Genomic DNA, 12,325 nt, shown 5'->3' on the forward strand with positions numbered 1-12,325 from the left:
TCGTGACTAGCAGAAACCTTCTGCAAAAAATGTGTGCTCGATTGCATGGACTCCCCCTTCACGAAAATCACAAATATACTGACCTTCCCCACCACCTCTTTAGAGCAGTTTCTCAGAGCTCTCTGAAATGCTGTCTCCCGGGCTATAGTCCTCATTTTGCCGCAAATAAAACTTAACTCACAACTCTCACGTTGTGCTTTTTTTTTCTTCCCCCAGTTGACAGGAGTGTGAAATGAACCTCCGTGAGGAGACCCATCACGCAACTTCAGTAGCTCTCTGCAGTTTGCCAGTCTTTAAAAATCTATTCCTTCCCCACTTACTTTTCTGTCATAAATGCATCTGAGTGGCTCTATCAAGGGAATGGTTTCTTCACCACACCTAACAAAATTAACAAGATACTTCTCTAATACTATAATCTCATTCTCAGTCTATATTCAGCTCTTTGTGATTATCTTAAAGCTGCCCTTTCACGTTTGACTTTATAATTTACTTCATAATTTTGTCGTATCCCTATCTTTAAAGAAAAATTTTAGGGCTTCCCTGGTGACGCAGTGGTTGAGAGTCCACCTGCCGATGCAGGGGACACGGGTTCGTGCCCCGGTCCGGGAAGATCCCACATGCCGCAGAGCGGCTGGGCCCGTGAGCCACGGCCGCTGAGCCTGCGCATCCGGAGCCTGTGCTCCACAATGGGAGAGGCCACAACAGTGAGAGGCCTGCGTACCGAAAAAAAAAAAAAAAAAGCTTTTATTTCTAAATGTTTAATGGTGAATGTTATGTTTGTGGTAAAGTAATCAAGCAGTTCAGGGGTGCAAGCCCCCGAGCGCTCCCCGTGCCTCTGCGCCCAGTTACCTGGGTCTGCCTTTGCACCCCGTTTCGCCGTCCCTCTGCTCTTCGTCCCTTGGCGTGGTCCTCTCCTAGACAGCCATCTCTTCCCCATCATTTTCTCCAGTTCGGCCTCTGCGCTCCAGTCGTAAACACCTTGTCAAGTGTAGCTCGCCCCTTGCCCCCCTAGGACCCGTCAGCCAGGGCCTGTTCTGTCAGCGTGCAAAGCCCTCCCTCATTAAGGTCTTGGCCATGTTGGGGACAAGTCAGATGGTGGCATCTTATTTTTGTTTATGTCTTAAAAACAGTCAAAGCCAGATTGCCCTTGTTAGTGTTTCACACAGACAGGTAATTGAGAGTTGCTGAGCCCTCACCGAGCCCATCCTGTGCAGCAGAGGCAGGTGCCTGCCCTCACCTCCACCCCCACCACAGTCACAGAGTGGTGTCAGCCCTGCGGGGAGATCCCGGGGTCGGGCCCTGTGCCCTCTCCACCCTGTGGTGCCCTTTGTGCCCCTGCTCACTGAGCCACCACGGCCGTCCTTGGTGCATCGGAGCTCACTTCCCCTGCCTGGGCCTTCTGAGTGACCCCTGCCCACTTCCTAAAAGCCTGTCTTCCTCATCTTGCTGACTGTGTCCATTTCCTCTCCTGCCTTCTGCGGCCCAGCTCCCACGTGTAGTAACAGCTCTCTGGTCCAGTGTGGTCACCACAAGAGCTCTGTGTGGCGCTCGACATGCAGATCCTAGACTCTCGGTCCCACCTCTCTGAGCTCGGCCATGCCACCCTTCTGGGCCAGGCACTTCTGCTTCTTCCTTCCATGCTCGTGAAACACAATGCTGTTATTTTCTGTAATTGAACCAGACAAGCAGAGCAGAAACAGACACACATCGTCCCCAGTATGGGGTGACACCGTTCCTTTTCATTCTGCAGCTTTGAAACTGCCTTGGCTGCACTTTAAAAACTCAGCGGCTGTTCGCCCTAGTTCTTTGCTGGCCTTGGGGAAAAGCACACACGTGGTATACTTCAGGGGCTTTCAGTGATCGAGGCTGTTAAACCTCACTTTGAAGTTCCCCCTCCATGCTCAGCTTCCTAAATCAGGATGAATCTCAACCCTGGTGACTTTTCGTGTTAAATCGACTAAACCAACAAAGAACATCTTCCCTAACTTCAGTATAGTATTTTACTCTTAAAGAATTTGTGTTTATACCGTCAGGGACATAAAATGAACACCTTTGGAAAGTGTAAGGGTCCTGAAGCAGTGCCTTCACCTTATGTGTGTAGCGGTTCACAGCTCGCGACAGTTTTATTGGAGGACTGCGTCGACTGGCTGCCAGGAGGTGCGAGTGTGCAGGGCCCGCTAGCTCGTGGGCCCGTGGGGACTTCAGTAAGCCGAGCACAGTTAGAATACAGAGTAAACCTCACCAGCTTCTGCAGGGAAGCGCCAGTTGTTCTGAGTTTTGAAGGGTAAGGAAGGGGCCTGGCCAGGGACAGGGTGGCTGTACCCAGAAGAGGCACGTGTGAAGGCAGAGGGCTACAGGGGCATGGGAAGGGTCGGGGGGCACTCAGCGAGCACTCACAGAAGCTCCTGGGAGGCTCGGCACCAGGAACCCAAGGCAGCAAAGTGAAGACCAGCAGTTTGAGCTGCGACATACGTGGAGAGGCCCCGAGATCAAGCCGAGGGGTGTTGGCTTAGTTTGTGAAACGCTGTGGGAGTGTGGACCCCTGAGCAGTTGGCAGAAAGTGAGGGTGTCAGACGCTGATGGAGAGCTAACTAAGCCTGCAGTGGCCGGAGGGCGGGCTGGGAGTAAAGGCGTGCTGCATCTTTGGGAGCGTGATTTTTTAATGCCTATCCTTTTATACTGTATTTTAAGCAAGAATCGTGGGTTTTTAAATGTCAGTGATAACTGGAGAGAGAGATCCAGAGCGACCTCAAGGGGAAGGTGGACACCAAGAGCAAGAAAGGAGCGAATCAACCTCGGGGCCGGGGCAGCTCCTTTTTTTTTTGGTCGCACCAGGTTTTAGTTGTGGCAGGTGGACTCTTTAGTTGTGGCATGTGAACTCTTAGCTGTGGCATGCATGTGGGATCTAGTTCCCTGACCAGGGATTGAACCCCGGCCCCCTGCGATGGGATCGCAGAGTCTTATCCACTGCGCCACCAGGGAAGTCCCTGGGGCAGCTCTTGAGAAGGGCGCAGCGAGCTCTGCCTCAGCCGCCTGCCTGGCACCTCCTCTCTGGGGAAGGGAAGAAGGAGCGCGTTGTCAGCCGGAGGCGTTCTTTGGGGCCTTTCCCAGAAAGGGGCTGTGGTGGTGATCACATCGTCAGTCCAGAGCCTCTAGGCCACTCACTCCCCGACTCCGCCTGTGCCAGGCCCCCGCGAGGGGTCTGAAGGTCTGCTGGGCTCTGGGCTCTGCCGTCCATGGGCAGTTTCTGAGTTTAGGGCCTTCTCTCTTAAGTGGTCCCGACTCGCAGAGCCAGAATTCTCTCTCAGCCTGAGGCTTGGCTCCGCTGGGCTAGGTCCTCCAGGTGGGGCCATCCACTAGGCGCGTGGGGACCAGATGCCCACTGTGGTCCCGCACAGCCGCCCTTGAGAGTTGCAATTCTGAGTTGACAGAATGCACTGTTGGGTGCGGACCGCCAGGCAGAGGGCAAGGGCTCTCACTTCCTGAGCAATGCCAGAAAAACTGCGCATGAGAGCCGTCACAGGCGTCCTGCGTATAATATTCTCCTGCAGTAAAAGTCTGGTTTCTACGAGCGTTTGTGTAATAAACCAGCCCAAAACTTGGCAACTCGAAACACCACCAATGAAGTCTTTCTCATGGTTCCCAGCTTCCGTGCAGCTGAGGTTTGGCCAGGCTGCAGCCCCGCAAAGGACCCCCTCACATCTGGTGCTTGGTGCTTGCTATCCACCAGGCCCTGCCATCAGCCAGGGGACCAGAGAGACTCCCTCACAAGTCCTCAGTGTAGCTCCAAGAGGAGAAGAGAGGAGAGAGGAGGAGAGGCTGCAGGCCTTGGATGCCCCACCCAGAACTCACACTGCCACTCCCACCCATGGCCTTGGTCTAAGCAAGTCTCAGGCCAGCCCCCAAGGGCTCACCCCCAGTGGAGGAGCCACATGGCCACTGCAGGGGGCCTTTTGTGGACCTGGGAGGACGTGTGGCCCCTGGGCAGCCTACCACAGTCCTTTCTATAATGATCTGATGGGGCTGCTTCCTTTAGGGCAGAAACCCAGGGAGTATCATTCCTCTATCAGCAGATTCCTTAGAGCAGAGCTGAGGCAGCTTTTCTTTGCTAAACTTGTGTGTTTATTGACATTTTACCTGCACGCCCATACAGAGAGAAGATAGTAGAACTTGTCTGGAGATGTTCTCTTGCCTGTGCTACACTGTGCTTTAAAAATAACAGCATCGCTCTAATCGAGCACAGTTCATTTGGCTTCTGTGGCTGAGGCATCCCCGAGCAGAATGCCCAAGTTTAACTGCTCCCAGTGTAAATAGATCTGTGGTGACAGGTCAGGCAGGCCCTGATCCTGGTGCCTCCTAGACGTGGTGGTGGGCAGTGAGCTGGGTCGGGACATGGCCCCGCCCGTCCTCAGCTGGGGACAGTTTGAGCAAGGCCCTGCCTTGGTGGTTGGAGGGGTCTGCAGCCCAGCACTATGCATGTCTTTCGAGACTGCCTAGCCCTGAAGCAGGAACCTTTTGTGCAGGTCTGTGGCAGTCCACCGCGGGTCTTCTCGCCCCCTCACCCCGGGCATCGTCTCGTCAGGACGTTTGGACAGTCCCACACGGTGTTTTCAGGAAAGGCATGGAGCCCAGCAGTTGGCACAGACAGGGCACAGCAGGAGGGTTGTAGACACTGCCCCATGCAGGCTTTTCATACACAGCACAGACATGAATCGCTCAGCTCCACGCCATAGCTGGGCTGGTGTGCACAGAAAGCTAGGCACTTAGAAAATAATTGCAGAATTTGCCAGCGCACTTTCTAAGCTGGAAGAGCCCCTGTGCAGGGTGGGTAGGGAGACGTGCAGCCTCAGAGCAGTGCCAGCTCCCTCCAGGGCACTAGGGTCCTTGAGGAGCGGCACCTCCTCAAGGACAGCTGGCGCTGTCGGCCAGCGAGTCACAGGTGACCATCCTTGGCTCAGGGAGCTGTTGCCTGTCCATTTATTTGACTGAATTAGCCTGAACCCGCCAAACCCTTGTTTGGCCATGCATGTGTTTTCCTTGGTCACTTGTTCCCTTGAATTTCACGTTTGTGGCAGTTAAAAAGCATTGTCAGTATCAGAACATAATGATATGGTTGTTTGTGACAGTGCTGGCATCTGACGTCCAGACCTGGCAGTCATTAGTTTATCAACTGTGATGGCCTTTGAGCCTGGGGTTTGGTCCATTCAAGAGGTGGCCAGAGGCTGCCCCGCCCGGTCCCCCACGTGGTGTTTACGTCAGGGTCCTTGGCAGGGCGCCCAGCAGAGGGTGGTGGTGGCTAGCAGGTGACATCATGTTCTAGACCAGGGTGCATGATGCGGGTGGGTGGGGTTTGTTCCATAGCTAAGGTGGAGACGAGACAGCAGGGCATCTGAAGGGGACTTTGCACGAGAGAAAGTGGCCTGGCCAATCCAGAACCCAGAGTCATAGAATTGAGCAGCTAGAATAAGCATTAGTAACCCTGGGGTTAAGCTTTGATCATCAGCTTCTTGAACAAATATGAGTATACCTACAGGTGCTTTTTAAGGTGTAAAAAGCTACACAAGTACAGGGCTGTCCTAAGTAAGTGCTCCCTACCTTTATAGGCAAGGAATGGGGCACAGAGAGCTGACGCGACTTCCCTGGCCCTCGCCCAGCCTGTGGGGGTCAGGACTGGGGCTCCCAACGCCCAGGAGCGGGCGGGCAGCAGGCAGGCCCACTCTGGTGGGCTCAGCCTGTGCGTGGCCCCGGTAGGTCACACGGTTGCACTGGCCTACGTATCTGACACACATCGGGGGACTTTGAGACGGGGTGGGGAAGGGCGCTTGGTAGCAGGTTTGTGACCCCTCCAAAGCCAAACCCTTCGTGAGCAAGTCTCTGTCACGACTTCACAGTCAGGAACTTGGCCCTGACACTCTTGCGATCTGCTGACAATCAACAGGGTAAAGTCTGCTTGCCTCACTGAACCACTGACGCCCACGTCCCCTGGTTAGCACTCCCACAGCCACTGAGGTCAGTGCCTTATCTGAGATGAGGACTCTGGACGGTCCATGGTCTTACAGCTGTCACCGCACCCACTGCTGCACCTGACACCCTGCCTAGCACAGCACTTAGCACCACACCTGACACCATCCCTAGGACCACGCCAGACCGAGCACCTGGCATCCACCTCGCATCACACCTAACACTGCATCTGATACCACCCCTAGAACTACAGCTAACACCCCCCAGCACCACATTTGACATCCCAGGGAGCACAGCACCTAGCATCACACCCGATACCAGCCCTACCACTGCACCTGACATTGCATCTGACACCACACCTGTCAAGATGTTCGCTTTTGAAGGAGTCTGACCTGTCTGAACTTAACTCAGCAGGTGTGTTGAGCACTTACTATGTGCAAAGCACCGGACCCGCTTCCTTAGACGTTACAGAGAAGGGATGTGTTTGCAGCTTTGAAGAGCTCCCTCTAACTGGGGAGAAGAGGACTGGCGGCGGGCGGGAAAGCCCGTTGGGGCTGTGAGAAGCCTGGGAGGTGTATGGGGGAGCAGAGGAGCTAATGGCTTTTGAAAGCAGACCTTCATGTACTACAGTTAAATGCTTTTATCTAAAATTAAATGTAAGAATTCTGGTTTCACTTCACCCAGAATGTTATACTTATTTGTACTTGAAATCTATCGTGTTTTGGTATAAGTCATTTCAGCAACAAGTTGATGGCCTTAAACCCATTCATGGGAGGTGGGTGGCCTGCCTACACCTCCGTTGACGGGCCAGGGCTGCTCGCCTCTATGGCACGGAGGCCGCGAAGCTCCACGTGCAGGGGGCATGTGGGACCGCACAGGCGTCCTCTTCTTGAAGTTTTCTCTTCATTTGGGAAAGGGCCCACTGACCGGTCACTTCAGCCTCGTGGTCACCTGTCCCTGCAGCGGGTCTGCAGACACTTGGTTCTGACAACAGGGAAGCCGCTGCTGGGGAGAGAACCGGAACTGGCAGCAGGTAGACATACGGGTAAACAAAGCCTCAAGTTCAGATGTGTGCAAATGAGGGCTGCGATTATCAGAAGGGGAACCCTTTCCAGATAGTGGCAGAGCCACAGGTTGAAGATGACGCGGGTCAGTGTGTGGAGAGGGGATGAGCGCCCCAGGCAGCAGGAGTGGGGGAGGTGCAGGCTACTACCGAACGAAGGTGGAAGCCAGTTCAGGTGTGGGGAGGGGAGGGGTGGAAGAGGCATCTTGGAGAAGATGCTGGAGGGAGAGAAGCTCTGCCTCTGAAGGGCGGTGAAACTTACAAGCCAGAAAAAATGACCTTCACTTTCACAGCTTAAATCAACTTTTTTTTGAGGTCTGACTTACATGAAAATTTACCGGTTTTAAGCTGCGGTGCGAGGGTTTTGCAAAGTGTATGCCGCCAGGAACTTTCTGTCACCCACGTGTGCAAACTGATCGGATCTGGTGGAAGGGGGCTTGCTGTTTGTTGGGGTGGGCTCCTTGGGCGGGCCCTCATCTGAGTGCAGGTACCCACACCTGCCCAGAGCGTGCGGGGGAGGGCCTGCCGGAGCTGCAGGGAAGCGTGCGCAGCGGGGGTGAATTACGGGCCTGGAGGAAGCTGCATTCCTGGCATATTCTTTCCCAGTGTTTCCCAGCTCTCTGCAATACTGGTAGGAACCAGTTTTTTCTGACCGCCTCCAGCTTGAGCAGAATTTCAGTCTGTGTCGCTGTCCTCAGCCAATTGAAAATCACCTGGAGTTTTATCCCAAGCACAAAAGAAGGTCAGAGAGAGGAGGCCCGATGACTGCGATTTCCCTCCCCACCCCACTGCCACCCAGGGGCCTGGCCTGCGCCCTCCGGGTGTCAGCCCTGGAAATCCTTTGATTTTATTGTTTGCTGGCTTTGGCAAGGGTAAGCCAGCCTGAGAGACGCTGTTTATGTAAGGGTTGCTCTGTCTTACTTAACTTGATCAGTATCTCTGCCTGGTGACCACGCTGTCAGTCCTGCCTGCCTGAACCTCTCCCCAGGAGGCTGTAGTTGGCATTCCAGGTGCTTGGAACATCAGTGTGATAACTACTCCTACCTCTGTGGCTGCCACTACTGTTCTTGTTATTCAAAGCTGATTTTTCTAAAGAGAGGTGAACTTGTGTTTTTTGCTATGCCTTTTGGCTCTGGGTCTGTCAGCAGCTGGTGCCCATCAGGGTGAGGGGTCGGCGTGCAGCCAGGGGACCCTCTCCATCCAAGGTCTTGTCGTTGGGCGACTGCCGCTGCATTTCTACACATGTGTTCATGCGTTCTGTGGGGAAGAAGACAGTGTTTAAGGCTTGAAGAAAGTTGGGATCCTGTGTGCTGCTCTCCAGAGGCTACTTGGTTTCAGGGTCATGCCCTGTCCTTCAGCCCCCCTGCAGCCCCAGGGTAAATGTCCAGAGCAGGACTTGGCGTGGACACACGTAAGGGTGGGGACGCCAGTGCTAGAGCCCGCTGGGGGCAAAGCAGAAACTAGATGAGGTTTTACAAGGCAGGAACGGTGTGCTGTTGGTTCTTGCCGTGCAGGGCTGGGCTGACTCCTGCCGCATCCCCTACCCTATCAACGGGGCTCCTTTCAGTCCAGGCCCTCGGTTACTGGAGGTATGGGTGGGGGTCAGGGAGAGCCCTGGGCCAGAGCTGCTCCCAGAATGCGTGGAGCTTGCATGGCCTGCTGTACGAGCTCACAGAGTCAGAAATGTTTGGGGGTGTCCAGCGTGTCTGCTCCTTAGGCCTGTGTAAGGAACCAGGTGGGTGCCGAGCTTGGGGCAGCCTTGCCTTGCCCAAGGCTGCTGATCCTGAGGCATCCTCTCCTTTCTCTCCCAAGAGTTAGTCGGTTGCTTTCTCTGGTGGGCATACTGCTTTTACCCCTGTTAGAGGACTCAGAGGGAGAGAATGGTCTTGGGGTTCCAAGCCCTGGGTGTAGAATGCCCCTGGTTGTCAGGTCACGTGATGCAAGGTGCTCTGCAGTCGGTGTTATGGCCTTTGCCAAAAGAGAACCCCAGAGCTCCCTTCTACCATCAGCTGACATGCTGAAAATTAACCAGAAAGGTAAAAACAGTAAAACCTTGAATAGTGAGATATGTTAAAACATTTAAATATTGTTATTGAGGTAGAATTTGCATGTAAAAATTGTACAATTCTGGTTTTTAGTATATTCACCGTGTTGTACTATCATCCCTAATAGTTTGATTTTTTTTAATTAATCTTTTTGAATACAAAAGGACTGTGTTCTTATTGTAGAATGATATAAACATTCTGGAAAGCTCCCCTCAGAAACACTTGTAGTGAGAGGCCGGGCTGCCTTGTGTGATGCTCCAGGCCTGTGCGCATCCCAGGGGTTTGTGACTGGCAGCAGCATGCAGCCATCTCTCGGACCGTCCAAGTCAGTACGTCTACATGTCATAAAGAGCCTGCCTGAAAAAGCCAGAAGACCTTCAGGCTTCAGGACCAGTCTCAGGGTTTCTGCCCAGACATAGATAGACCCATTCGATACCTGCCCAAGCTCCCAGACGAGCCCATCTGGACAACATCTTGGTAGCACTTAACTGGGAGGGCGAACAAAAGTCTAGTGAAGTTTCTCCTCTCCAGATTTTTCAAGAAGTCTAACCAGAGTTTATTGACAGAAGAATCTTAGAAACTGGAAAATGCATGGCAGAGAAGAAAGACAATGTTTTCATGTTTCTAAACTCTCTGAGTTTTAATATATATTTTTTGGCAATGGAATTTTATTAAGTCTTAGTTTCTCTGACCTCTAAAATTTTATTTTAAGCTTCACGTCTTTGTATGAGATAAACTATTATAGTTCACAATGTCTATGCAGATTATAAATTGAATCAGGGAATTCCCTGGCACTCCAGTGGTTAGGACTCCGAACTTCCACTGCAGGGGGCACAGTTTCGATCCCTGGTCGGGAAACTAAGATCCCACAAGCCGCACAACATGGCCAAAAAAAAAAAGAAAAGAAAAAATTGAATCAAATACAAAATAGCCAAAAATAATAGGAAGAGGAGTTAGTTCACATTAGCACAAAGGAAGTTGAAACCAGTAGTAATACTAGTTACTACCAGTAATGCCAACTGCCTACCAGATTGTGTGCTAAATGCCTTTAGTCTTTACAAAAAAAACCTATGAAGAATATATAGATCTTTTTTGTCCTCATCTTACGGATGAAAGAACTGAGCACAGAAATTTAGGTTATTTGCCAAGATCTCAGAGCTCAGATTTTTTTTTTTTTTTAATAAGTCAATGATTTTTAGTAAATTTATATAGTTGTACAATCATCACCATAATCCAGATCTAAAACATTTCCATCATCCAAAAAATATTTTCTGGGCCCATTTATAGTCAGTCCTCACTATAACCCCAAGCCATGGGGAATCACTGATTTTTTTTTTTTTTAAAGAATGTGTTGGGGGTAGGAGTTTATTAATTAATTTATTTTTGCTGTGTTAGGTCTTCATTTCTGTGCGAGGGCTTTTTCTAGTTGTGGCAAGCGGGGGCCACTCTTCATCGCGGTGCGCGGCAGAGCTCAGATTTAAGGTTCTGCCTCCGACTGCCCACCCTGAGCCCTTAGTGACAAGACTATTTCTGTAGGGGTCGGTGAGGACGCTTCAGGCTTCACAGGTCCAAGCTCCGGTCTGCCTCTTACATAAAGGCCTTGATTCTGTTTGGGATTTTTTTGTTTTTGTTTTTAATATTTATTTGGTTGCGCCGGGTCTTAGTTGCGGCAGGTGGGCTCCTTAGTTGCGGCTCGCCGGCTCCTCAGCCACGGTGCACGGGCTCCTTAGTTGCGGCATGCAAACTCTTAGTTGCAGCATGCGTGTTGGGATCTAGTTCCCCGACCAGGGCTCGAACCTGGGCCCCCTGCGTTGGGGGCGCAGAGTCGTAGCCACTGTGCCACCAGGGAAGTCCCCCTTATTCTGTTTTATGTCCGGCGAGAAAGCACAAGCAAGCAGGCCTGGGCTTCAAAAGCTGTGCCACGCCTCTGGGGTCTGGAAAGAGGATCTAAATGCACTCAGTTCCCCTGAGGAGGCCCAGTTGGGGTTTGAGGACCTGGGGCAGCTGCAGCCCTAGAGGCAGGAGGGCCACGAGCATTGGTCTTCCGGATGACTAGGCAGGGAACAGATGGGGCAGGAAGGCCTCTGTTCACCTGCCTCCTGGGCTGCCTGCCATGGAAGCAGTTGGCACTCACAAGCCGGGCAGAGCTGCTCGGCCTTGGGCCTTGGGGGTTTTGATGGGAGGGCATCTGCGTCGTAGGGTTGGGGTGAGGAGGCGCATCTGAGGGAATGATGGAAGCAGGGGCCCAGCCTCTGAGAGAGCCACCCTCTGGGGGCAGAAGCAGGCTGTCCAGAGTAGGAAGAAGTTGACTCAACCAGGCTACTGGTAGATGGGCATAATCAAGGCTTACCTGCCGAGAACAGTTCTCTTTTTGGCTAAAAATGAGTCCTAGGCCTTAGGGGAGCAACGGAGTGACATGTGTGTTCCTTCTTTGTCTTCAGTCATGGGACATTTTTTTCCGAAACACCAACGCCGGAGCGCCCCCGGGCACCGCCTACCAGAGCCCGCTCCCCCTGAGCCTGGGCTCCCTGTCAGCTGTGGCCAGAGCGCAGCCCCTGGTGGAGGTTCAGCCCAACGTGGACAAGCTGGTGGAGGATCACCTGGCAGTGCAGTCTCTCATCAGGGCCTACCAGGTAAGGTGGCAGCGGCCAGCCATCCGTGACAGAGTGCCCCGCTGACCCCATGAAGGTTGTCGCTTAACTTTCACCCCCACCAAACACTAGGCGCTCTCTCTCCCTGCTCTGGGCTGGAGGGAGGCAAAAATGACATATGACAAGAGAAAAGGAGCCCAGGCGGTCTCACCCTGTTTGAGCAGATCCTCTGCCACCTTTAGCACCTGCCCTTATTTCTTCCCATAGCTTGGCAAGAATGATTTGTGAGCAGGGAAACGCGGTCAGTGCCCGGGTGTCAGGGGAAGTGCCGATGCCGAGGAGGGAGCAGTGACCAGGAGGGGTGTGCTGTTCCCCTTCTCAGTTGCTAGGGCCCAAATGCAATAAGACAAAATGAACCTGTAGGGTTTGGGGACAGAAGCAGAGCCCATGGAAGCAGGGAGAGGCAGGTGAGGGGCAGCTGAGCCTGCAGAGGGGCCACCTCTCCAGGAGCATTCCAGTCAGTGGTCAGCCCCGTTGGAGGAGGCTCATGCAGAACCAAGGGCTTCCATGGCCTTTCTCAGAGCCCAGAAGCCCCTTCCAGGATATCCGCGTGGTGTGGAGAAGAGCCCAGAATTCAGACCTTACCACCTGGTCTGTGAGTAGTT

The 12,325-nt window shown here is 52.9% G+C and overlaps 1 protein-coding gene across 7 annotated transcripts in view; it reads left to right on the forward strand.

Moving 5' to 3' along the window:
* Positions 1-12,325, forward strand: part of OGDH (oxoglutarate dehydrogenase) — a 76,934-nt gene that overhangs the window by 16,822 nt on the left and 47,787 nt on the right. For all 7 annotated transcript variants that reach the window (XM_082662167.1, XM_082662168.1, XM_082662162.1 and 4 more), the window contains one exon: positions 11,511-11,702. In XM_082662167.1, coding sequence (XP_082518293.1) covers positions 11,511-11,702 — 192 coding nt within the window. The remainder of the gene's footprint in view (positions 1-11,510; positions 11,703-12,325) is intronic.

The sequence above is a fragment of the Grampus griseus genome (assembly GCF_964374135.1).
Source record: "Grampus griseus genome assembly, chromosome: 9".
NCBI lineage: Eukaryota > Metazoa > Chordata > Mammalia > Artiodactyla > Delphinidae > Grampus > Grampus griseus.